The 26,321-nt window shown below is 31.8% G+C and overlaps 1 protein-coding gene across 3 annotated transcripts in view; it reads right to left on the reverse strand.

Annotated features, from left to right (window-relative positions):
- Positions 1-221: 221 nt before the first annotated feature.
- Positions 222-26,321, reverse strand: part of LOC145247382 (uncharacterized) — a 37,601-nt gene continuing 11,501 nt past the window's right edge. For all 3 annotated transcript variants that reach the window (XM_080109067.1, XM_080109069.1, XM_080109068.1), the window contains exons 4-8: positions 8,173-8,374; positions 6,004-6,093; positions 5,380-5,480; positions 3,937-4,065; positions 222-912 (exon numbers count right to left, since the gene is read on the reverse strand). In XM_080109067.1, the coding sequence (XP_079965193.1) occupies positions 800-912; positions 3,937-4,065; positions 5,380-5,480; positions 6,004-6,093; positions 8,173-8,374 (635 nt within the window). In that variant the 3' untranslated portion in view covers positions 222-799. The remainder of the gene's footprint in view (positions 913-3,936; positions 4,066-5,379; positions 5,481-6,003; positions 6,094-8,172; positions 8,375-26,321) is intronic.

Below are 26,321 nucleotides of genomic sequence, written 5' to 3' on the forward strand. Positions count from 1 at the left end.
ATTATTTTTACAAAAACTTTTAACCGTATCAGTTGTTTTCAAGAGCTATCATGTGAGACTGTTTAAACGTGATATGTAACGGATCACATTCTGACATTATTATAAGTATGAGTGTCAAAGCAACCAAGAAATCATGCCAAACAAATCTTCAGAAGAATGCTAATACATTTTTATGAATAGAAAGTTTTTTTTACTTATTTTAATAAGTAATGAAAACCTAATAAGAAATATGTATAAAATTTTATTAATCTTGATCAACCAGACTTGCTTTGAGAGAAGCACACTGCCATAAAGTGCTCAATGCACACTGCAATAAAGTGCTCAATGTTCCCAAATAAAAAGTTTATATGCACACACAAAAATATACATCCATACATATATTTCATTTAATGTCACTTTCTTATTGTTCAAAGATCAGACACACACACACATACATATATATATATATTATGCACACACACACACACACACATACATACATACACATGTAGCACTCATGAATTAATTATTACTGGGTCAGTTTGGAGGATTTAAAAATATGAATAGCTTTACGAGAAAAATAATCAAATCGAATGCAAAATGAGTGTTCATCAACTGACCATTCAGTTTCAACGAGCCATTCCTTGACATGGCGTAGGTTAAGTGCTGTGATGTCTCGTAAAAAAAAAGTGAACTGATGAATTTATACTGAAAGTGGCTTGCTTTATATTTCATTTGTCATTTTTTTGTTCTAAATGTTTGCCCGCACTTTCATTAGGAGAAAAGCTGTCAGGTGAAGCGGTTTCTTTCTTGTCCGGTTTCATCCTTGCCCCGCCAAAGACGCATCAACAACAGAAGGTGACGCAACACTGAAGCTTGAAGGCGAATCTTCTTCCTTTGTCATCACGTTGCCATCGGCCAGACTGTCTTCATCTGAATAAGAAAAAAATGTTGTTTTTGGAAGTAAAACAATTAAGTCTTATTGTTTTTTGTTTTTTTAGAATGAGCATTCTAGTAGTGGGATATAATAAATTAAATTTAAAACTGCAAACAAAAAGGTTTAGAATTTATTATAATGAAATTAAGATAATTATTGCAGAAAAGAAAATTATTTCATGGTTAACTAATGAACAACTGTAAGCAATGAAAAAAAAAAACAAAAACAAAGACAGAAAATATTGCAAATAAATTACAAGACAGAAAACAAAACTGTGAATATATAACTTGAATCCACTGAGGTTGAACACCAGATTTTCAGATTAAAAAAAATATCTTTTTTGAAAGTTTGTTTAATTTTTAGAGGACGTTCAGTTTCGCTTAAAATGAGTCATGCTCAAAATTCAACAAATGCAATTGTAAAAATAATTATTTTGGTTAAAGAATGGTGAGAAAATGAAGTAGGGGTGTACAAAAACTGAATCCCCTGCTAACAAGGAACAAATAAATTTTCAATCCTATATATATGTATCCATATATCTATAAAAGTGAAAGTGTCTGTGTGTGTCTCTGTCTGTCTATGTACATTTCCCTCCACAATAACTCTGGCAATTTTTAGTCTACAGACTCGAAATTTGATAGACAGGGTATGGAAATTTGGGAAAATCTTTGTAATCGGTTTTCGGCCAGAAATTTGACTGTTAAGGGTTCAAAGTTAAACGATTTGATCTTTGAGAACTCTACCAAACTCCTTCGCCAATTTTGGGTATAAACAATTGAAATATTAGATATAGGTTTCTTGGACATAGATCTAACTTAATAACTTGATTTGAGCCCAAAACAATAAATGTTAAGGGGTCATAATAGGGGTCAAATTTAAATAAAAGTTGACCTCTGCAGTTTCTACCAAATTACTCAGACAATTTCTAGTTTAAACATTTGAAATTTTACATAGAGTATTCAGAGATAGGGCAAGCTTTTTAATCAGTTTGGGTCGAAAATTTGAGCTACCAATATATAAATGTATGTAAGTATGTTTGCATGTCTGCCTAAAACTTTCGACAGAGGCGACGAATTTTCACAAGATCAGTATCGTTTTGAAACTCGACTTTTCAGACGAGAAATACCGAAAAATGGGCTAAAAACATTAATTTTTTCACCCTCAACATGGCACTTTTCTATAGAGAGGGGTTGCTTTTTCACTGATGTTTTCGAAAGTTATCCCCTCTTTTTGATTGTCTAGCCTTAATTTAAAGCTACGTCACTTCCAGTTTGGCGGTGGTCGTAACAAGACGCCACGTTTTTTCCTCGTTCTTTTCCTCCTTCGCGATATGGGTTCAAGCCTGCCTTCCTACGACCACTTTTGTTTTTTTTTGCTCAACACACACACATACACCTCTAAACACCCAGGCAATGCCGGGCACCCATGCTAGTATATATATATATATATAAAAATTAAAAATAACCAAACAGAAAACACTTTTTTAGAGAAGTCAACTTTACATATACAGAAAAAAAAAAAATCTTCAATAATATGATATAAATAATGTCTGTTAAAAGCATTCCTTGAATCAGTTTTATTCAAGTCTACGTTTTCTTGTTATAACTTCAAAACAAAAACGAGATGATACCAGTTATTATCAAACTTTTAATGAAATCAAGGCATTAAGAAATATGAATTTTCTAGTTAAACGATTGGAGTTCAATTTAGTTAAGTAAAATAAAATTTAACTTTAAATTGTTATCTTCCTGAAAATGATGCTTGTTTCTCAAAACAAGATTATAGAAGATTATACAAGACAGCATTCATTGAATCGCTGTTTCACATTTACAAAAAATAAGACATGAAATCATTTTTAATGAATTTTTTTTCTATGGGTAATCAAAATTAGTGGAAGACAAAAAATATTCCAGTTGACTCAAAAGTAAAAACATGTTTCCTAAATATCATATGTTAAAAAAAAAGAATTTAAATATGGAAGACATTAAAAGAAACCATTACAGTGGCTTTCTTGTTGATATTTTTAACGCTGATGGATATAAACATTAAAACTAGTTAAGTCAAGATATCGAGATTGCCCAAAACAAATCAGTAGCAGCTATGGTTGCGGAGTCAAAAAGCATGGTGATTTATTCTAACAATCTCTGCAAAAATTGTTGCATCTTTATGAATAACTCTATGCACGTTATTCGTAAACTTTCAATTTTAACAAATCACGGCATATGTTCACAAAAACTCTTGTTTATTTACTTTTTTTTTAATAAGAGAAAGGTAAAGGAAATAAAAATAATTTTTTTAAAGTAAATTTATTTTAAATGTCATTTTTTTCTTCTTCAGACTTTTGAGGATACCTATACTTTTCTTTTGAAAATATACTAGTGAGAAAAAATAGCAGTTCTTGGACTAATATTTTAGATTTCCTCTTTATGTTGCCATTTTAACAAGACAAATTTTGACATATCAGAAATACTTAAATTTGAATGAGAAATTCAAATTTATTTGGTAAAGATTTTTATTAATCAAACAAAAATAAATAATAAATTGGCATAGACAATAAAATCTTTAGAAAAAAATTATTGGCCATAGCATTATCTATAAAAAATCAGAAGTAGTGATTGTTTACAATGGGAAATTTTGGCACTACTTTTTACTGCTTATACATGTTGGTATGAAAAATGATGAGTAAGCCTGAGTGAAATGAGATATGAAATGAGGTCAAATGAAAATATATAAAATAAACGTAAAATACAGGAGAAAAATAATGAGAAAAACTTGTGAAACAGAATTTATTAGATAAATATGATTGTTTCAGCAAAATTTATACCATTTTAAAATACTGAAGAAATTAATTTTTGGAGAAAACATAAGTAAAATAAAGAAGAGAAAATAAACAAAGAAAAATGTAAAGGCAATTTCTTTGTTATTTTTCTTTCTGAAGTTTACTGCATTAGAAATTTTTTTTTTTTAATTCCTACTTATCGGATTTGAAGAAGAGAAGTAACATTTTGCCTCCCACTTACCAGGGTTGGCCATCATTCGATGAGTTGGTGCAACCATTCTCTTATTCTGATGCGTTTTGTAATGTTTGGAGAGATGATCACTTCGCATGAATCTCTTGTCACACTCGGAACACGCAAACCGCTTTTCCCCTGGAAACAGAAAATAAATTTCTATTATTTTAAGATTGACAACATTTTTTTTTTCAAAAATATGTACATGAATCATGTTTATGTCCTTTAAATACTTCTTAACATTAAAAGGTAAAAATATTTTACTTAAATTCATATTTGAAAATTAAGTTGCATTTTTGAAAATTAAAACTGATTGTTCAAGAATTTTTTTTTCAAATGTGCAGTATTGTTATTTATAACCAACAAACAAGAACTTTTCATAACATTTTCATACATGAACTCTTTTTTTTATTTTATTGTCAATTTTTCTTTGTCCATACAACTTGCATTAATCACCATTGGTAATGTTTAATTTTAAAATAAAATTTTAAAAGTTTTTTATATTTAAAAAGACAAGAACAATACATAGAAGAATTTTATGTGAATAATATCTTTAAAAATTACAGTGTTTTTAAGATTTAAATTTTTACCAATTTCACCGGTTTTGTCATTTTTCATTAATTTTGTAGAAACACACTGAAAATGATTTTTGGGATATGTAGAAAAGTTGTTTTTTTTTCATTAATATTAAAAAAATCTACAAAAAAAAGTAAAATGTAATAAAAGAATAATAATCAAAATTTATCCATCATCACAATTTAATTTAATCACAATTAATAAATTATGGTGAATGTATTTTTAATACTTCTTTAAAAAACAGAAGTAATATAGGCAAAAAATGTCTATACTGCAATTACTATTATTATTATTACTTTGCTTTGGTTAATTTTAAGAAATCCAGGGGCTCTGTTCTGGAACTAACACTTGATTTCATTAGGATTTAAATTTATATCTGAGGGTTCTTTTAAGAATAGATGCTGTTTCCTTTATGGTTGCTATCTGTATTTCGTTACAGCTCGGTATTTTAGGGATTGTTTCCAAGTATTTATTTCTTAAAATGTTTTTTTATTAGGCCAGTTGCTCTTATCACAACCAATATAATGTGCATTTCTTTAAAAGACCATGTTGTTTTACAATAATTTTTTAGATCCTAATATTTTGTTATTTTTTCGCGTTCAGCTCTATTAAAGTCATAGTCATATATTATCTATATTATATTGCAATTATTATTACCCCTTTTTTTTGTATTTTACTTCAATAAACTTTAAGAGATCAAGGGGCTCCTTCCTCGAGCTAACACTTGATTCCATTATGATTTAAATTTATATCTGAGGGCTCTTTTAAGAATAGATACTGTTCCCTTTATGGCTGCTATCTGTATTTCATTACAGCTTGGTCTTCCAGGGATCGCTTCTAAGTATTTATGAAGGTTCTTTTTTATTAAGCCATTACCTGTGTGTGTTCTGCGGTGTCGCTGCAATTCATCTGACCTTGTGAAACGTTTGCCACAAAAAAGCCAATTACAAACAAACGGCCTCTCGCCAGTATGCCACCTAGAAGAAAACAAGATGGCAGAAATTATTTAAAACGGCATGTTTGCTATTTCTAACAATATCACATCAAAACTAGCATAAACGATAGAGAAAAGTCATTTTGTGCCATGCAACTCACATCTGATATGGGAAAAGAAAATCGACCAATTGAGAATCTGTCACAATGATGCAAAGACATCTAAACATATTTTAAACATTATTTCAGCAAATTTAACCAATTTTTGATACCACTAATAGTTTCAAAAGAATGAAAAATAATAAATGCAAAAGACAGGACAGATATATAAAGTGTGAAAATAAGGCGTTACTAATATAAACATAACAGAGAAAAAAGAAATTGACAAAAAGAAGGAAAAGGTTGACAACATCAACTATGTAGAGTAAAATGGGTAAAAACTTGTGAAGATAAGGATAGCATGCATGTAAATTACAAAAAATAACATTTTGTGAATATCTATTGTATATTAGTTGATACCAGGTTAAAAGTATTTTACAAAAGTATTAGTGAAAAATTATATCTTACCGAAGATGCGCCCGTAAATGGGATGTTTTTCCATACACTTTATTGCAACCAGGAATATGGCAAATATGTTGCTTTTTTTTCTCACTGTTTCTAGATATTAAAACCAAAAGAAAGACATGTCCAATTAAAATATAAAATCATAAACGTTTTTTTTAAATTAAACATAATTTTATAACTAAAAATAAATTGAACATAAAAACTTTGTTTTTTGAATATTCTTTTCATAACTACTGTTTTCACAAAATAGTTAAAATGGAGATGTTATCAAAGGTAGATAACTCTTGGATTTTGCACAACATTTTGATATTAAAACCTAAAAGATTTAAATTTATAGAAATTAGTGGAGTAAAATCCAAGTAAACTTCTATTAAAAAAATATTTAAAAATCATTTTTGTTACATTATCTAATTATGATATACACTAATTAGACATTTTTTTAATTTTAAAACGATTTTCTAAGTATTCAATTAGTTTTGTCTTCTTTAAAATGTAAATTAATTCATTGTTTTAGAATTTTTATGTGAGGATTAATTTTTTTTTTTTTTAGATTATTTGAACTAACATTAATATATGGTTCAATGATCACTTGTCTTCTAGAGATTAAAGGTTTATTTTTTTAATTTTTATGGAAATCGCTCAAAACAAGGCATGAAGCCATTACATCAAATGGCTTCATGTCTTGTTTTGAGCGATTTCCAAACAACAAAAACAACGAAAACGAAAAATGATTATTGCAAAGTAGATGCCTATTGACCTTAATCTTAAAAAGACCAAAGTTGTAGGTAGAAGGAAAACAGCAGGAAGAGAGTTCCACAAAACTTATTACGACTATATGTTGGAAAGAAGCTTTTGGAATAGGAAACTTTATTACAATGAGATATTAAAACACCAAACTGATGCAGACTTAAACTTTACTACAGGTGATAAAATAAATTAATATGAGTCATAGCTCACAGTATGAGAACAATCTACCTCTGCTGATTAAATAAATAAAACTGTTTGAATGGATGTACCTGATAACGGTCGAAAGGTTGCATCAGCCAAACCGTTTTAAATAGTAGTCTGAATAATCCAAATGAATCCATTATGCTTTGTATTCGTTATAAAATATGAGAATGATATTTTCAGAATTTCTATTGTATCACAGAAATATGAACGTCTTAAAATCACACATTTAATTAAATAGTATGTTGATAATGTTTGAGATTTTATCATTTTAAACACATTCTCATTTAATAACAGTGAGTAATCAATTGGTTATATAAAAAAACGAAAAGTAAATAATTTTACCAAGATGTTTTAACAAAATAATAAAGATTGATTGAAACAGAATGTCATAAGGAATAATAAAAACATTTTATTTGATGGAATATTTTCTTTTAATCTATTATATAAAATGCAAAATGTGTGTGTGTGTGTGTGTGTGCGTGCTTTTCCGCGATGTCTGCAAAAGGCTTCTTTCGGAAAAGCGCTCGCTCGCTTCGCAACTTCTTAAAACTGTTTATATCATCCATAAATTGTAATATCTCAGAGTTACCCACAGACCTCGCCTGCCTATTTAATTTTATTCACTTTCAAACCTTAATTATTCCACATTTCCCGCATCGGCACGCGTTACATTCACTTTTCGGTATAAACAAAAGCGAAACTCTACTCTAATTGCAGGCCCAGAGCCAGTGTAAGCTTCGTCATATCAGATGGGCGAGCGGGTTTTTCAATTGACCTCATTAAAAACTGTCCCCGCACAAAATCGCCATCACGTCAATCAAAAAACGAGCACCTGTTTGTTTGTTTTTTCACACTATTTTCCAACTGCACGTCGTAAAAGCTTCCTTTTTTTTCAAACCCACCTCTTTTTTTCACACACACCCAAAAACACCTGGGCAACGCCGGGTACCCCTCGCTAGTGAAAAATAAGAGAACTTGGATCTTTGATATGAAAGTGTGTCTGAGGTCGTTTAGTGTCATGTGTGAGACAAATTGCATAAATGAGTACTACCACTCCTCTAGCTCAGAGTGATCCTGAGAGTAATGGTAACTAAGACTTCAACCCTAACCCCAAAGCCCCTCATCATAGGAAGCTCGTCATTGTAATGACCCCAGGATGCACATTTCATAAAAAGAAGTTGAAAATAAAAAAAATAAAAAAAGTCGGATGTGTCTACTTACCTTCCTTCATTGTCTCGACAATTAGGGCACGTACAAGCCACTCTTCGCAAGCGTTTTGCTGGGGGAACTTCTACATTGACCTGGCTTTGTGGACTATCGGCAGGACTAAGGGAACTCATTGGAGTAGCTGCTTGGGATGTGGTTTGGACTACTTGCCATTTGGTTGGATCGTTTGGATCTTGTTGAAGATGACTATGGGGTCCTGTAGATGTAATCATAAAAAAAAGTGATTTTAAAATGAAAGAGTTAATAACTAGCAGAAATTGAAAAATATATATTTGTAGCCATAATAGAATTTACTACCAGCAAGCATTAAACTTATTACGAATATAAAAAGAAAAATTATTCATGCAATTGATACATTTGAATTACAAAATAAAAATCTTAGAAATTTATTTAAAAAAACAAAAACAATCAATGAATAATTATTAGCAACAAACACAAAAAAACTATTTAAATATTTTAATAACGCAACGACATAAAACAAACAGAGTTAAAAAGCTTTCATAACAAATTAGTCTTTCTATAAAGTAATTCTATATATGCGTATATCTGATTAAAACTCAGAAACTATATAAGGTATATTTGCAAACCATACATCATTGGATTCAGTATGATTTCTGACCTGGTTATAGTAAAAAAAAAAAAAAAATACTACTACTACTGCAATATTCATTCTTGTGGGACCAAATTAATGCATGAGGCGGATATTACATTTTTTTTTATTGTTGTTAATAGTTGTTTCAAAAACAATACTGAAATTAGGTTTACAGCAGTCAGTCAACTTTTACTTTAAACAAGTTGTGAGAAAGAGGGAGAGAGAGAGAGTGAAGTTTTAAAAGATGTTACTTCTTTATCTAATCTATATATCTATAAAAGTGAACCTGTCTGTGTACATTTCCCTATGCAATAACTCTGTCAATTTTAAGTCTACAGACTCGAAATTTGATAGACAGGGTATGAAGATTTGGGAAAATCTTTGTAATCGGTTTTCGGACAGAAATTTGGCTGTTAAGGGGTCAAAGTTAAACGATTTGATCTTTGAGAACTCTACCAAACTCCTCTACCAATTTTGGGTATAAGCAATTGAAATATTAGATATAGGTTCCTTGGACATGGATCTAACTTAACTTGATTTAAACCCAAAACAATAAATGTTAAGGGGTCATAATAGGGATCAAAGTTAAAAAAAATTGACCTCTGCAGTCTCTACGAAATTACTCAGACAATTTCTGGTTTAAACATTTGAAATTTTACGTAAAGGGTATTCAAAGATAGGGCAAGCTTTTTAATGTGTTTGGGTCGAAAATTTTTAGTTACCAATATATAAATGTATGTATGTTTGTATGTCTGCCTAAAACTTTCGACAGAGGCGACGGATTTTATCAAGATCAGTATCGTTTTGAAGTTCAACCTTTCAGACGACAAATATAAAAAAATTGGCTAAAAGCATTAATATTTTCACCTTCAACTGGCCACTTTTCTACAGGGGGGGGGTCGCGTTTTCGCTGATATTTTTGAAAGTCATCCTCTTGTGATTGTCTAGCCTTAATTTAAACCTACATCACTTCCGATTTGGTGGTGGTCGTAACAGCAAAGACGTCAGATTTTTCCCCCCGTTCTTTTCCTCCTTCGCATACAGGTTCGAGCCTGTCTTCCTACTACCACTTTTTTTTTTTTTTTTTTGCTCAACACACCTCCAAACACCTGGGCAACGCCGGGCTGAAATGCTAGTTATATACAAAACAAACATTTTTGTTTTTCACCTTTTCCCCATCCAATGCAGCCCTAAAATTCATAACACTAGTTATAAATTCTTGTATTTTGAGGCTGTTATATATTTATAAGCAAGTATTGATTAATTTTCAATTCAAACACTGAACTTAAAAGCAAGTGTAATGGAAACAATATGTCTATACTAGCAGGCCGCCCAGCATTGCCCAGTTGTAAAATATGCTTAAATATGATATTTTGATGCAGATTTTTTATTTATTTTTATTATACTAGCCTCGTTGCCCGGCGTTGCCCGGGTGTTTGGAAGTGTAAAAAAAAAAAGTGGTAGTAGGCAAGCAGGTTCGAACCCGTGACGCGAAGGCGGAAAAGAAAGCGAAAGAAAGCCTGACGTCTTACCCCTACGTCATGACACAACTGGAAGTGTAAAGCATTCATATTAAACATAGTCAATCAAAAAGATGACTTGCAGAAATGGCGTTGCTTTTAAACCTCTCACAAAGGTCGTTTTTAATGTGGTGTGGAAAAGCAGCTCCCCCCCAAAAAAGGGGGCACTCTGGCAGAATCGAAATAAATAGTAATTGTCTCAGTATGAAGGGTTTCCCTTACATTGACCAAGGACCAATTTCAGAACAGATACTACCTGGTCGGAATAGGTTCACTTTATACAAAAACTAACACTCGAAACGAGGGAATTTTTTAAAACGCAATAAAAAATAAGATAGAGACAATGTCTGTTTGCGAATCTGAGATATTACGATCTAGGAAGTATAAGAAAACTTCTCCTGGAATCTAACCAATGCAAGAAACACCACCCAAAAAGCCTTTTGTGGACATACACAAACGCACGCGTCCATTTAGCCTTTTGTATATTAGACTAGTGTTGGTACCCGGCGTTGCCCGGGTGTTTAGAGGTGTGTGTGTTGGGAGGGTGGGTAAATCAAAACAAAAGAATAAGCAAAGTAATAACCCTGTTTAAATATTCAAAAAACGAACAAAAACAACAAAAAAAAACAAAAAAAACAGTTTTAGGATGAAGGTAGGCCAGAACCCAAAGCCTTGAAGTTAATAGTCTGATGACATAACACAACACCGCAAAGGGAGTCACTTTAGATGAGTCGAAAATAAGTGTTTATAAACTCAGGTGGTTTTCTAGGTCAAATCTCATGCAATAGCAGCAGCAGGAGGAGCAGCAGAGAGAAAACGAATTCACAGCGCAAATTTTTTAAGATAAAAGTCGCTGAAATAAAAGACTTTCATGACGCCATTTCGTAAGCGTTACATATGATGATCTCGATAAAAAGTTATAAGAAATAGTAACACCCCCCCCGAGAATCCCAGCGAAAAAGGCCTTTTGCGGACATACACAAAAATGCACACGCACACACACACTTTTGTTTTTATATATATATAGAGACTAGCAGGGGTACCCAGCATTGCCCGGTGTTTGGAGGTGTAAAAGAAAAAAGTTTTGATACAGTAAGCTCGAACCTGAACCCTTGAGGTTAATAGGCTTACCGCCACGCTACGCTGGCAGAGAATTGCAAATGTGTGAAATGAAACGATTAAAAAGTCAAACAATTAAAAAGTGATGTGACAGGTGCGTCAATTAAATGAGGTCAACCATCATGCCATAGGGAATGGAATGCACTTAATTTTGGCTGAAAGCTAGTTTCTGCAAAGGTTGTTTGCTTCCCCCAAAGATGTTTGGGAAAACCAGCTTCCCATTTATAGAGGACTGTTATAATGTATAGCAATTGTTTGATATGACGAATTTTGGCCGCATTGATCAAATCTCGTTGCTTTCTGGACGTCCCGAGCACGAGTGCCAGGGAGGCTAATTTTGCAACGATTCAGTTTCACTTATATATGACAAAGCCAAAGAAACACGCGGAGTATAAAAAATATCGCGAAAATAGCGTGTAAAAGTCACCCCCCAAAAAAAGATACACACCACCCCCTTTCATAATTCGTACATTCTAGGTAGCATATAAAAAGTTATAAGAATGAGCAACCAACCCAAGAGCCACCCTGAAAAAGTCTTTGGCAGACATACAGAAAAAAAATGCACACACACATATTTTCGCTTTTATATATATACTAGCAGGGGTACTCAGCGTTGCCCAGGTGTTTGGAGGTGTGTGTGCACTTAAATAAAAAAAAAGTTTTGGTAGGTAGTTAGGAATGAACCCGAAGATCTAAAGAATAAACAAAGTAATAAAAAAAAAACATTTGTTCGGGAGGAGGGATTGAACCCGGAAGCTTTGATGCGGGAAACCAATGCCAATACTTAACGGTCTCGACCACGAGTGAAAGTAATTGATTAACGAGGTTTGATTGACAGGATTTGACAGGACGACGCTAAATGAGGTCATCGCGGGATCATTATTTTTAGTTTTCACTTTCCCCAGATGATGGTGGGAAGGGAGGGAAAGCAGAGCGAAAGCCGAGAACCCAACGTTTTTCACTGTATTTATACTAAAATGCAGGACGAACCGGGCACATTGCGAAATAGCGCGAATCTCATAAAAGTCGACGTAAATAAATCTAGAGACGACCCGCGTTCCCAAATCCTACATATTATGATATAGGACCCATATAAACAGTTGTAAGCGATAGTAACGAACCCGGGAGCGTGTGTGAGAAAAGCCTTTTGAAGACATACACGAAATGGTCACACACATTTTGCCTTTTATATATATAGACTAGGGGGGGGGGGTACCCGGCGTTGCCCGGGTGTTTGTAGGTGTGTGTATGGAAGGGGGGGGGGGAATTAATAATCCTGCTTAAATATTATAAAAAAGACGATGTAAAAAAAAAAAAAAAAAATCCAAAAAATGGCATAAATAAATCTGTGTATGGGGGGGGGGGGGGGTTAGGAAACTAAAGAATAAGCGAAGTAAAAAAAAACAAAAAAAAAAAAACAAACGTTTGTTCGGGAGGAGGGATGGAACCCGGAAGCTGTGACGCGGAGGTGGAAACCAATGCCAACTACTTAACGGTCTCGACCACGAGTGAGAGTAGTTGATTAGCGTGTTGAGTTAAAGCTTATAAAGCTAAAAGAGGTTTGATTGACAGGACGACGCTAAATGAGGTCATCACGCGATCATTATTTTTAGTTTTCACTTCACCCCAGATGATTGTGGGAAGGGGGGAAAGCAGAGCGAAAGCCGAGAACCCAACGTTTTTCACTGTATTTATACTAAAATGCAGGACGAACCGGGGACAAAGCGAAATAGCGCGAATCTCATAAAAGTCGACGTAAATAAATCTAGAAACGACCCGCGTTCCCAAATCCTACATATTATGATATAGGACCCATATAAACAGTTGTAAGCGATAGTAACGAACCCGGGAGCGTGTGTGAGAAAAGCCTTTTGAAGACATACACGAAATGGTCACACACATTTTGCCTTTTATATATATAGATAGATATAAAAAGGTTTAAGAAGTTGTAAACCGACTGAGCGCTTTTCTGAAAAAAGCCTTTCTTGGACATACACAAAAAGTGAACGTACATACACATTTTCGCTTTTATATATAAGCCCGGATGTTTGGAGGTGTGCATGTAGGAGCGGGTGACTGTTTTAATATTATTAAAAAAAACACGATGTAAAAAAAAGTGGGTTGTTTATTTTCTTTATGGATTATACTTCCAAAATAAACTATTAAAGTTGTATAAAAAGTAATAGAAATATTATTTTTTTTATTTTTTAAAAAACAGTAATGAAATTAATTGAATTTTACAAGCTCAGTATTTTCAATTTTTAAACTTTAAAAATCTATCAAAATTTTTCTATTGATTCAATTTTTACAATATTTTCAGGGTCAATGTGAAATTCTATGCTCTTTCCAATAAACCGAATATAATATTTTAGACAAACGTTTTTTTTTAATTCAAGCCCCCCATTTTCAAATGTCTATTAAAAAGTAAATAATTAATTTACTCACCAAAGTGTTATATATCACAAATTGAAGATAAAAGATTAATAAATAATATATTCAAATTTAAAACAAAAAAAAAAGTAGTGTTTTTTAGAAATTTACCTGTAAAGTCCGAAGTTTAAAACCTTCTTTTTTTTAAAAACATGTTTGTTTTTTTGTTTTGTTTTGTTTTTTAAATGACACCTTGGTCCTTGCTCCTTTAATTAAAAAAAAAATTAGGGCTTGAATTACATTTTTCGAGGAGTTATAAGCTTGGAAAATGAGGTAGAATTATTCAATATTTTTCACGAAATTTCTGACACACCTAACAAATGACTTATCTACCACTAACCCTAAGTTCGAGTTGCACTCCAAAATTTAGAGTTAGTGATAATCATAGATTTTTGATACAATTTTCCAAGAGTAAAGTCCCCAATGGTTAAACGACATGCAACCAGTTAATTGTTGGAAAGACAACTTTTAATACAAGAAATGAAATAAAAATAACTTAAGCACAGTTTCAGCATGTATAAAAGATACTTGAATTTTACTGCATTTGGTATCAGGTATTTTTGTTATTGTTTACAATTTCTCGAATATTAATTATTTTACACAAATGATTGTGTTGTTCCTTTATTGATAAAAAAAATTGCAAAAAATAATAAAAGTAAATAAACGAACAAAATGCAATTTTTCTTGAGGAATGTGTTCCATTTTAACAAACTGAGCCACAGCAACGCGTGGCCGGGTACAGCTAGTATGTATATGATGATGATTGCAACGTCTTGTCAGACGAGTGCCACTCCCTCAGTCACTGAAAGTCCATGAGACCGAAGATAACCTTTTTTTTTTTTTTTTAGTCCTGCCAGCGAATTCACACGCTCAAGCAGACACGACATTGAAGACGGTCCTTAGCATACATACATATATACACACATACATACACACATCCATACATACACAATACATATATCACATACATACAAACATATACATACACATATATACTATCATATACAAATACATACACACATATACATACATATACGTACACATGTATGCACATATACATACATACACATAAAGTTACCTACATATACCTACACATACATATGCACCTATATGCATATATACATAAATATATATACGTATATACAAACACACAAACATGTATACACAATAAATAAATAAAAAATATATACACCCATACATATATACATACATATACAAATAGGTATACATGCACATACATACACTAGTACATATATTAACATACATACATACATACATACATACATGCACATACATATGCATATATAGAATGATGGCAGATCAATTATTACATGCTTCCAGCATTTCAGGGCTACACACATGACACTTTTTCCATCGCCACGGACAATTTTTATAGACAAATGCCTGAGAAAGTATCTATACAAAGATGATGTTACAGAGTTTTAGCTTTGTACGGCAGCTAAGTCTCTCTCTCGGTTCAAAATGTTGAGATCCAGCAACAAGCATGAGCAAGATAGCCAGCAACAAATCAAACTGCAGACCAGCTTAATGCGGGTACTGGTCTCCCGCTTTATGTGTTTTTTTTTTTTTGTTTTTTTTTTAAATCAGAGATTTGCTTAACCCAGAGGGGTTGCCTTAACAGGGCTTTTGGGAGTTCTCTCCACACCCACACACATATCGAAATAAAGATATACACGTACACATACAAGCATGCATACAAACAGATGCACGCAAACATACATACGCAAGAACACACATGACAACATGCACATACACTCAAACATTCATACATACACGCATGTACATACATGTACACATACACGTACATGTAGAATATATATGAAGGAGCATTTATGATGACGATGATGATGATTGTTACGAATAGGTGAATTCAACATGAATAAAAGAGTTAAACAATCCCAAATACACAGAACATAGAATAGAGAGACTTCGTTTCGCCGGTTGTACAGTTTTTAAAATGAAAATGCGTTCATAACGGCACAAATCCTCAACGTTCATGACGACGACGATGATGGTTGTTACGAATAGGTGAATTCAACATAAATAAAAGTAAAACGATCCCAAATACACAGAACATAAAATAGAAAGATGTTCGCTTCGCCGGTTGTACAGTTTTTAAAATGAAAACGCGTTCATAACAGCACAAATCCACAATATATATATATATATATATATATATATATATATATATATATAATTAAATTGTGAACACAATGTATATTATATAATTATATTATTAATTATATTATTATGTAATATAAAAAAGGCAATCCGTTTAATTACAATATAGCTTATATTAGATAGGTTTTCTTTTAAAAATAGATTTAGAAAAACTAATAAAATATAAAAAGATAAAATCCCGTATTAGTCTGCCTGTTTGCTATATATATTTAAAGCTACAAGTTAAATAGTACTCGGTGATATTCCCTTTTGTTTGTAATGGATTATTCCCTTTTAAAGTCGATTGAACAAGCACATTTAGAACCTTTTCACTAGTAATAAGAAAAATAAAAATAGCAATACACATGAAAAAATTGAAATAGCTTAAAATATTTCAATATTGGTATACATAGAAAGAGCTTGATGAGCTAAGAAAGAATCTTTTTAAATTTTAAAAATCTGATTAAAATTAAGGAAGTTATGACTATTTTTGTGCCTCACACGTTTGGATATTTTTCCCTCTTTAAGACCATATGCGTTTTGTCACATTTTTTACACTACTTTTTCAGTAAAATTGTCATATCTTTGTTAAAACACAAGATTAAGTAATGAAATTTACCATATAAGTGTATTTTTGCACAAGGAATCAGAATATGTGACTGAAAATCTCCAAAATTTCATGGTTTCCAAATAATCTGCAGTAAATGTGCATAAATATGCTGCAATTCCTTAAAAATGCCATGTATCCATGAACAGAAAAGAAGTTGGAGAACTCAAAGTTGAATTGTAATGTGCTTTATGTACAAAAAACTTTAATCTAAACATAGGACCATTTAAAAATGAATACATTGCAATATTTCTTTGGTATTATTGTAGATTAACACCTTCTGTTTACCCCCCCCCCCAAAATGTGATTCTACCTTTTTAGGCAATTATGTATGAAATGCCATGAAAAACTTTAATGAAAGATAAACAAATTATTTTAGAATTTAATGTAAAATAATTCCCATTACAAGTCATTCTAGCATTTTAGGGCAGTTAACTGTTTTTTTTTATGGGAGATAAATCCTGTATGCTTTTTGCTTTATTTTTTTTAAGACGATTATGTGCGGTTTTAAGAGGGTTTCTATGCAATGAGAATATGGGGAGGGTTGCCATTCGGACTTTGAATTAATTGTAGGGCTAAGGAAAATTTTGAACATACTGAAGACTTGACAGAAACAAAAACAACAAAACAATATGGGGGGGGCGGTTAGTTTCACAAAAATTTAATTTCAAATAAATATCTTAACAGAAAGTTATATATATGTGTGTGCTTGTGTGTTTTCGACAGGTAAATAAGTCGGCAAATGTTATATTTAGTTTTAATTTAATAAAAAACTGCGTTACGAAATTTCGAAGAAAATGCCATAAACTTGTTGATTTCTATTTTCGAGGTTGAAAGTGTTTATTCCATAGGCTGTTTATACTATGCTGGAGCAAGTTGTAAAAATACCTTTCGTTTAATAAGTAGAAAAAAAATAACGGGGTTTGTATTACTGTACACAGATTCGAAAAAGTTATCAAAAAAATAACAAATAAATGTTATCAAAAGGCAAGATAAGTTACTTTTCTACCTAACTGGATATGTTTTTAGTGTTTTTATTTAATGTAACATGTTTATTCAGCTCGAAAAACATACAGTGCTTACCGATGTATTGGAAAGTTAAAAATGGCGGCCGACTATCTCTTTCACACGATAAGTTTGGGAAAATGATTTAAAAATAAAAAACTAGTCAAACTACTGTTAAAAACCCACCGAATATATATCCGCCTATGTCACAGTAACATATATTGAGCGAGTTTCAAACAGTATTTTGTCTAGTTTTTTTTATTTATAACTCATTTTCCCAAAGAGAGAGTCGGCCGCCATTTTAAATTTTCGAATACATAGGTAAACACTTTTTCGAGCTGAATAAACATGTTACATTAAATATAAACACTAAAAACATATCCAGTTAGGTAGAAAAGTAACTTATCTTGCCTTTGATAACATTTATTTGTTACATATTTGTTTTTGGACAACTTTTTCAAATCTATGTGTATAGTAATACAAACGAGATTTTCATACATCTTTTGATTTTGAAAAAAACATTTGTGGCTGTTCGCAGTAAAACATTTTAATTCGTTGTTCAAAACTAATGCAATGAATAAAAGTGCATGCAAGCTATATATCTACAAAAGTTTATTTTGTTTTTTTAACCATGTTTTTAAATTTGACCAGAAATGTGAAAAATTATAATGAATTCATAATGCCGAATTGGTTGGGATTGTTATTATACATCCTGAAAACCGAATAGTTCTGAACTAATGTTATTCTGATAACAAAATAGCTCTAATTAAACACATCAGTACATTTATATTCATATTTTCATGTTTTTCTTAATTTGTTTGTGAATAAAAATTAAAAAACGCGTGTTGTTTATACTGTGCTATGACTCCTGCTAATACTAAATTAATTTGACCAAACTCGAGAAACAGAAACATTTTTTTTCGGATAGGTCCTTTTAAATTATTATCAATTACCGCAGTTCTACTCAACATAAAAATAATACTTTTAATTGATAAAGATAGTAAAAAGAATGATTTATTTACTAGTGGGTGTCCGATGAAATTTTTTTTCAAAATGTTCGATACTCGTCATATTAAAGTCTTATTTTTAACACAACAAAAAAAGAAATGGTCAAAAATATTTCGGACACTTGACAGTATTAAGATTAACACCTCTTCTGATTGTTTCCTAAATTTCATGATGAAATTCTTCATAAAATCATGGTACAGGCTTTTAGAAAACAGGGAGGGTCATTACAAAACCTTACCGAAAACGCCATTTTATGACGTTCACATTTTTATCACTTTATTTGCTTAAAACTCTTAAAATATATAATGTACATTCATATTTATTAATTCATTTGAAAGTATATTCATTTCTGAACAAAACAGTAGTAATTTGAAGTCTTGAAGTGCTTTGGTTTGAAAAATATGGCTATTTTAGTAGAACTACCTTGAAATCTGATTATCCAAAGCGTTTTTTCGTCTGTGTGTATTACTAATAAAAAATAAATAAAAATAAGTTAAAATAAATTTTTTTTGTAGTCACATCATTGCACAGATCAATCTTTTCTTTATTAAAAATGAAACATTTGTTTAAAATAAACAAACTATTTAAGATCTATGCAGAATTTGTATCCCTACACCAAACTTATAAACCGATTAAACAGACAAAATATTTTTGTTCGATTGGTAGGCATGTAGGTAAAGCATTCACCTTTATTTCCAATATGTTATGCCATCTTTCAGAGTTGGATTCATATCAATATAATTGTTAAAATGAGAAAGTAGTTGATGTATTTAGCTATCTAGTTAAGCTGTCAATACACCAATTTTGAACCAATAAGAAACCTCTCACCACCTAATCATTTTTTTTAAGCCTATGAATTTCCTCCCTTTGTTTAAAAAGTTTCTGTTGTTCTTCTAAGAGGGTCAAAGTAACAAAGCATAGGTTGCAATCGCATGATTCTTTGTTAGTTACCACATCTTTAATTTTTGTAGCTAATATATGAGATTTTTTACAATTGTTACATTGCTGAACCAGGTTCAAAAAGTGAGTGTATAATTGAGTAGTAACTGAGAAGTCAGATAAACATAGACGAGATACAGCTTGGCTTTATGTTTGAGCAAGGTACTACTGATATTATATTTAGAGCAAGGCGAATGTAAGAAGAATCTGTAGTTTGCGTTTGTGGATTTAGAGTACCAAGAATTAACAGCATAGTTTTTATGTTAACGTGAGGGTATATCAGGAATCTGTACTGAATTTGTTGTTTTTACTTTGTTCTAGAAGCATTGTCCAGAGATTTTCATTTGCATAATTGAATTATGCTGATGATTTAGTATTTGCATGTAATAAGATAGTGGAGTTAAAGACTTGGCAAATTCCCTGGCTCAGTTTGTGTAAAGGGCATTAGGAGCAACTCATTTTTTATGATACTTGTCAGCATTAGGTACAGAAGAAATGCAGTGGAATTACTGATAAGTATAGATAATAAGACAATGGACAGTAATAAGAACAAATGTGGAGAAAGTATATTTGGATTGTAAGGCTATTGAAATTGTTGTGAAGTCTGGTGCTGGTGGAATAGCAAGAGTTTGAACTGGATGGAATGAGTTCAGATAACTTTTGTTATTACTAACCAGCAAAGTATCACAACTGTTGACCAAGATCTATCAGGCACGTATGTGCTGTGTGATTATGTATGAAAGTGAAACTTGGCTAGTGAGTATTGAGAATATGTGTTGCATAGAAAGAAATAATATGAGGACAATATGAAGGATGTGTAATTCAAGTCTTAAAGGAAGGCTTTGATAAGTTTGAATAAAGATTAAATGTGGTCAATATAGGGAGATGTATGCAAAAAAGTAGTCTTGGTTTGGTCACATTGAAACAATGGATAAAAGTGCTTCAATTAGATGCAAAAAAAATACCAGGCCAGTTAGAAAAAAAGTAAAGGAAAATATAAAAAGTGATAAGGATAGATTTGAAAGAAAGAGAGATAAATAAAGACCTGGTAAGAGATAGGTTACTCAGGAAATTGATCTCTGAAAACCGTCCTATGTCTAAAAGCCAGCACGTAAAACGGACATTGAATGTGATGATGATAACTAAATAAGAAATTTTTGATTTTTTCTTCCCCAATATACTTTTCATTTGTTTTAGTTTTAATGTTAAGTTTATTCCCTGCTAGGCCTGTCAGTGGCTATTTTATTTCTTTGATTGTCGTTTTTTAAATTTCTAGTTTTTCACTCAAACATAAACTATACAGATTGTCTAAATTTATATATCTATAAAAGTGAAATTGTCTGTGTGTGTACATTTCCCTACCAAACTACTTTGTCGATTTTCAGTCTACAGACTCGCGATTTGACATTTGGGAAAATCTTTTTAATCAATTTTCGGCCAGAAATTTGGCTACCAAGGGATTAAAGTTCAACAATTTGACCTTTGAAAACTCTACCAAACTCCTCTGACAATTTTGGGCCTAAACACTTTAAATTTTAGATGTCGGTTATGTGGACATGGATGAAACTTTTTAATTTGATTTGAGCCCAAAACAATGAATTTTAAGGGGTCAAAATTAGAGAAAATCTTTTAAAATTTTATCTCTGCGGTTTCTACCAAATTACACAGCAAAATTTTGGTATAAACATTTAAAATTTTACATAAAGTGCATTTACACATCGAGCAAGCTTTTTAATCAGTTTTTGGCCAAAAATTGGTCTGCCAAAGGAGTCAAACTTCAAAAGATTTTACCTTTACAGTCTCTAGCAAACTACTAAGCCAATTTTGGGTCTAAACATCTGAAATTTTACATAAAGGATATTCAGACATACAGCAAGCTTTTTAATCACTTTTTGGGAGAACATTTGGCTGTCAAGAGGTCAAAGTTGAAAGAGTTGACCTTTGTAAACTACCAAATTCCTCTGCCAATTTTGGGTTTAAACACTTAAAATTTTCGACATGAGTCAAACTTTTTAATATATATACACATATGCACATAAAGTTATGAACAGTACATAGGATCCAAGAAAAGCCAGGCTGAACTGCTAGTATCTACATGTTCTAGCTCATTTTAAGATTTTTTCATTCCCCTGTGACCATCTGCCATCGTTAAATTCCTCAAAATTGTTTCATAACCATGTACTATATGTGTTTTTATAATTAAAATATCTCTTAAAAATCTGGCACTGTATCTCCCATATAAAATTTTTTGGTATATATTTGATGGTAGATTATGCTTTTGGCTGAAAAATTATTGTGTAGTAATCTCTCCCTAGTCTGCCCCAATTTTTACTCTAATTTATCAGAATTATTACTATTTCTTATTGTTGTCATGTTTTCTATGAATTTTAGTTTTCTCTTTTTTTCATTTGATATTTTATTTATAGTTTCGATCATCATTTCTAAATTCTTAAGAAAACTGTAAGAGTTTTAAGTAATTTCTGTTAAATATTTTATGTAGAAAACTAATTTTGAGAAAATGTTTATTAATAAAACTTAGGAATTACTTCTTTGATTTTTCGCAGCAAATTACAAATAAACGGAATGAAAAAAATATTTCTTTTAATTTTTGTTATTTTTGGCATCTTGTTTAGATTTAATTTCAATGTTGATGTACACACTTTATCCACAGCTGAATGATGAAGGTTGAAACTACCATTTTGGATTTTGTCAAGGTTAGTTGAACCATCGATTTATAGTATACAATTTGCATTTTCATGCTGAGAGAAACTTCTTGAACTGACACAGGAAACACTTCAATTTTCAAAGCCAAGCCATTTGCATTTAAGTCATTTCAAGCAGAATCATTTGATCAAAACTCATAGGTTCACAGGTTTCCCTGATTAGGTATACATGCCTCAAGGAGTATGCTGAATTTGGTACTTTGTTCTGCCAAAGAATTTCTTGGTTGTCATCAAAATTTTGTGGAAGTTTCAAAAGAATGATACAATACCGACACATGATCATCACTGTTCTCATCTTCACCAACATTGTACACATTTTACCATTCTGCTGAGAAAATGCAATTTTGTAGTGCACATTTGATTATTATTAATTTATTTTTGTTATTGGGACCCTACATTTGCAGGTAGAGATTATGTTAACTAGTATGAATTTCAGAAGTATTACATTAAGTACATGTTAGATGGCCTGGCAGTGAATGGAAATAAACCCAGCACAGCTAGTGAGGCAATAGGAGTCAAGAATCAGCTCCCCAGACAAACACACTAGAAGTAGGTGTTGAGTTGATGGAAATTGCGTCGTGTGTTCAAGGATTGGAACAGAGTTTCAAAACAGACAGTATGTAAAAAAGGATTTTTATTTATTGGTTTCTTGATTGCTCACTGGTGATAACACACACACATGCACAATTACATGTGCTTCCTTTGATGTTTTTTATTGTTATTGAAATGTTACATTTTAAGTTCTATCTTTTATTTTATAATTAGTAATTAGAATCATATTTCAACAAATATACAAAAATTGTATCAGATCTTTAAGATATAAAAAAGATGGAAAGTGAAAACAAGATGAAGAGGAAGAGAGAAAAAAATGGGGGGGGGGGAGAAAGATAAAGCAAGTGGGCAGGAAAGAAATAAAATCAAGCCATAGCAAAAATCAGAGTTTTCATCTTTAAGAAAAAAATTAGTTTTAAAAGGGAATTCTGTTTAAAAAAAAGAAAAAAAAGAAGGGAATCTACATCTCTGAAAAATTCTAAAAACTACTAAATGGCTTATTTCTATCTTTGTCCAAACTGAAATTATAGCAATCCTTGTATTTTCAGACCCAAATACAGGGAAGAACAATAAAATTATCACCCTAAAAAAAGATGACATGATTTCATTTCTGTTTGATGGAAACTGTTTTTTTTTTTTGTTGCAAACCATCTACTACTTGATCAGTTGTGTACAAATCCGAAGAGCAATAGGAGGTTTCTATCATGTCTGAAAGTGACACAATGTCCAACGAGCGAGATCGGAGATGTGCAGCTGTACAACTCAAGCTCTCTATCAATCCAAGTTATGACAACAGGACCATTGCCAGCACCCTCAAAATGAATCGCTGGATTACCACAAATAATAAAGACATATCCAGGGTAATGAAAACGGAGTTTTCTGCCATGGTTATGGTCATTGTATGTGAGGGTCACATCATGCCACCTCACCTTGAAAGTCAACACCAAAGTGTACCTGAATGTGCTGAACAGTGTGGTGATCCCCTCATGCAATCAGGTGGTCGCTGGCAGACCCCGGATGTGGCAGCAAGACGCAGCACCAGCCCACGTTCAAAGAGACCCACGCTTGGTTTCAAAAGGAGTGCTACAACTTTGTACCCTTCTCTCACTGACCCCCCCCTCCTACCTTAACCTGAACCTGCTGGACTATATTGTTTGGTCACTATCTGCTAAGTATTCTCCCACTGGCGCTTATGGAAAAAGCATGCTCCGAGTTCTGGACCCATCTTGGGATGGTGACTGAGGTTGAAGGCGGCTACATTGAATAAATGTCAGCTCTACTACATAATCAAGTTACCTTAATTGATTTTTTTCAATAAAAGTTTTAAAATAAAGCTGTAGTGTTGTTTTTTTTAGGGCAACAACTTTATCGTTCCACCCTGTATACAAACATGAAAATCGGACTGCCAGACTCTTAAAAAACTGGACATAATATTTTCTTGATCAAAACTAATTTGTTCTGTCCATACAATTCCAATGAGCTCTCTACAAATGTCCTTTGTTTATCTAAACAAAATTAATACAATTTTTGTACTTTGGAGCTGAAATACATAAAGATAGACTTTCAGTTTGACACTCCCAATCCACCCTTCGAAATTACCAAAGAAAAAGAAATTGTATGATTTTCAATGAATTCTGTTACTCAGCTTTGAACAAGCCATCAATAATTTCTATGTTTATCCCAACCGGAGTTATAGTAATTCAAATGTTGGACAAAAATATTCAAATATGGAAATTTGGTCTCAGATTATCTAAAAATATGAAAATTTAAATTCTTGTCTTCAATTCAATGTTGCTGGTGATAACTTTCAAACAAGTTATTACCCAATATCTACAATCATTATTTCACAAATTATGCCTAAATTATCATAAATTGCCATTCTGTGGCAACTATGTGTAAATAATAGTGTCTAAACAATGTAAAGTATTAAATCTGCATGAGAAATAGAGTGTTACTTGGATTAAGACTACTGTTCTTATCTAAAGTGTGATTTTCACATTTCGGTCAATGTAATCTCTGACCTTCTTCATGTGTATCTTGTTAAACTTTATTTAATCAACGGGGATAGCATGCTCTCGTTCTGTCAATCTTGTAGAAATCCTAAATAATTTGCAATTGTATTCTATCGCCTGGACTAAGAATTGAACTTTCAACCTCCAAAAGAGTGTAACTTACAACTGAGTTTTACCAAGTACTGCACCACCAAGTCTTTGCAACTGATATTCAAAATACAATTGCAAATTACTCTATGTATGTGCAAATATACATTTATATATTAAACTGCACTCATTTTTAAAGCTTTGATATCCATCTATCGTTAGGTTATATATTGTAGTGAATTCTTCTGAAGATTTTTAGATTCTAGCTGATGTCATCAAAGCAATAGATTTTTTTTAACGTTTGAAATCAACACTACATATTGGGTACAATTTAATAATCAATAGAGAATTGGATCTATATGAAATCTGCATAAATTAAAATATCGTAAAAGTGTATTTTACAAATGGGCAACATTAGGCGGCTTGCCTAATATATATATATATATCAATTTACCTGTTGCATTCAATATCTCTAAGTGTATTTATATAGATTCATTCCTAAATTTAACTGATCATTATGAGGTTTGGAACAAAGCTGCTCAGTTGAAAAAGTAATGGTCCAACTTTTTTTTAAAAAACAATACTTCTAGATTAAGGCAATTTAAATTGTTGTCCTTATCAACAATTTTGGGCAGCTGAATTTCTGGCATTTTTAGAAGGCATAATATTGACACAAACTCTTATTTAAAAATTAAAATCCTTCACATTCCCCAACTTTCAATTTTTTAATATCCCTTAAGCTTCAGCCTTAAATTTTAGACATTTTTGAGAATCAAAATTATATATAATTCCAGGAGTTGATGAGGATTTAAAATGGATTGTAAAGGCCTTATATGAACAGTAAAAGTGTACTAGTGTCAATGAAATCATGATCCATCTGTTATATGTAGTTTTTAAATAGATATTTGGAATTTAGCTCTTTAATTCATACAATGAAAACACTTTATTTCTTTGCAACATACCTCAATGCGCGTGCGTGCACACACACACACTAGAATACAGGATAGAACAGTTTTGCATCATTTTTGTTTGCTTCCTAAAATTAAAATATATCATAATGATACTAAACTTTATATCTAGAATTCTTAATCAAAATGAATTACAAAATTTGTTTGTTTTTACTATTCTGAAGAATGTGTTCAAACTACATCAACTGATTCTTCCCTCTGACAACAGAATAGATAGTACACTATTCACCCGCTCCCAAAAAGGAAATGTAATACCACACTGCCCCTCCCTAACAGGAGGTAATGCTTGGAAAGCATGTATCATGAATGAATGACATAATACTAGCTACCAAAGTAAATAGTAAAACCTAGGATGATTCACATTATCCCCCATGGGAGGTGGTAATGCCTGGTAAAATAA

The sequence above is a fragment of the Euprymna scolopes genome, chromosome 25 (assembly GCF_053919585.1).
Source record: "Euprymna scolopes isolate OS-2025 chromosome 25, ASM5391958v1, whole genome shotgun sequence".
Taxonomy (NCBI): domain Eukaryota; kingdom Metazoa; phylum Mollusca; class Cephalopoda; order Sepiida; family Sepiolidae; genus Euprymna; species Euprymna scolopes.